We start from the raw sequence: 581 nt of genomic DNA on the forward strand, positions 1-581 counted from the left end.
GAAGAAGGCGGAGGAGGAGGAAGGTTTGGATGGAGTCCGGCACGGTCTTTTTCGCCGATGAGGGTGCGTCCTAAGGAGCTCATGACGACCTTGAGCAACAAGGCGATGACTATGGTCGGCCGGAAAACTAAACCTTACGACGGTGGTGCCGTGAAGAAGACGGCGGTGGAGATGATTGTGGAGGAGGATGAGGAGGAGTACGGCGTTTGGCAGAGGGAGATTTTGATGGGAGGTAAATGTGAGCCGTTGGATTACTCCGGCGTGATCTACTACGATTGTAGTGGACATCAGCTAAAGGAAGTGCCTCCAAGGTCGCCACGTGCTAGTTTGGTTCCTGAGCGCCCGACCCGTTCTTATGTCGGGTCACTGTTAAACCCGACGGAAAAAGAAATTTAAAATTTAGTTTTGAGAGTTTGATTGGTATAATTTGCAGTGTCATCAGTTGAGTGGTCAAAGTTCTCTAGGATCTTTGGTTGTTCTCTTGTTATTGGTAGATGCGCATGACATGTCTTATTATGCATATAGTTGTGTAATTTAAATTTATGTACTTATATAATTGCGCTTGGCAAAATTTTAAAGTT

The 581-nt window shown here is 46.1% G+C and overlaps 1 protein-coding gene across 1 annotated transcript; it reads left to right on the top strand.

The window, feature by feature from the left end:
* Positions 1–3: 3 nt before the first annotated feature.
* LOC104774748 lies at positions 4–578 on the top strand (the record flags this gene model as incomplete). The annotated part of the gene is made up of 1 exon (XM_010499222.1): positions 4–578. A coding segment is annotated over one exon (393 nt), but the record flags the coding sequence as incomplete, so codon positions are not given.
* Positions 579–581: the final 3 nt, after the last annotated feature.

Source organism: Camelina sativa, unplaced genomic scaffold, assembly GCF_000633955.1.
Source record: "Camelina sativa cultivar DH55 unplaced genomic scaffold, Cs unpScaffold05176, whole genome shotgun sequence".
In the NCBI taxonomy this organism is placed as follows: Eukaryota; Viridiplantae; Streptophyta; class Magnoliopsida; order Brassicales; family Brassicaceae; genus Camelina; species Camelina sativa.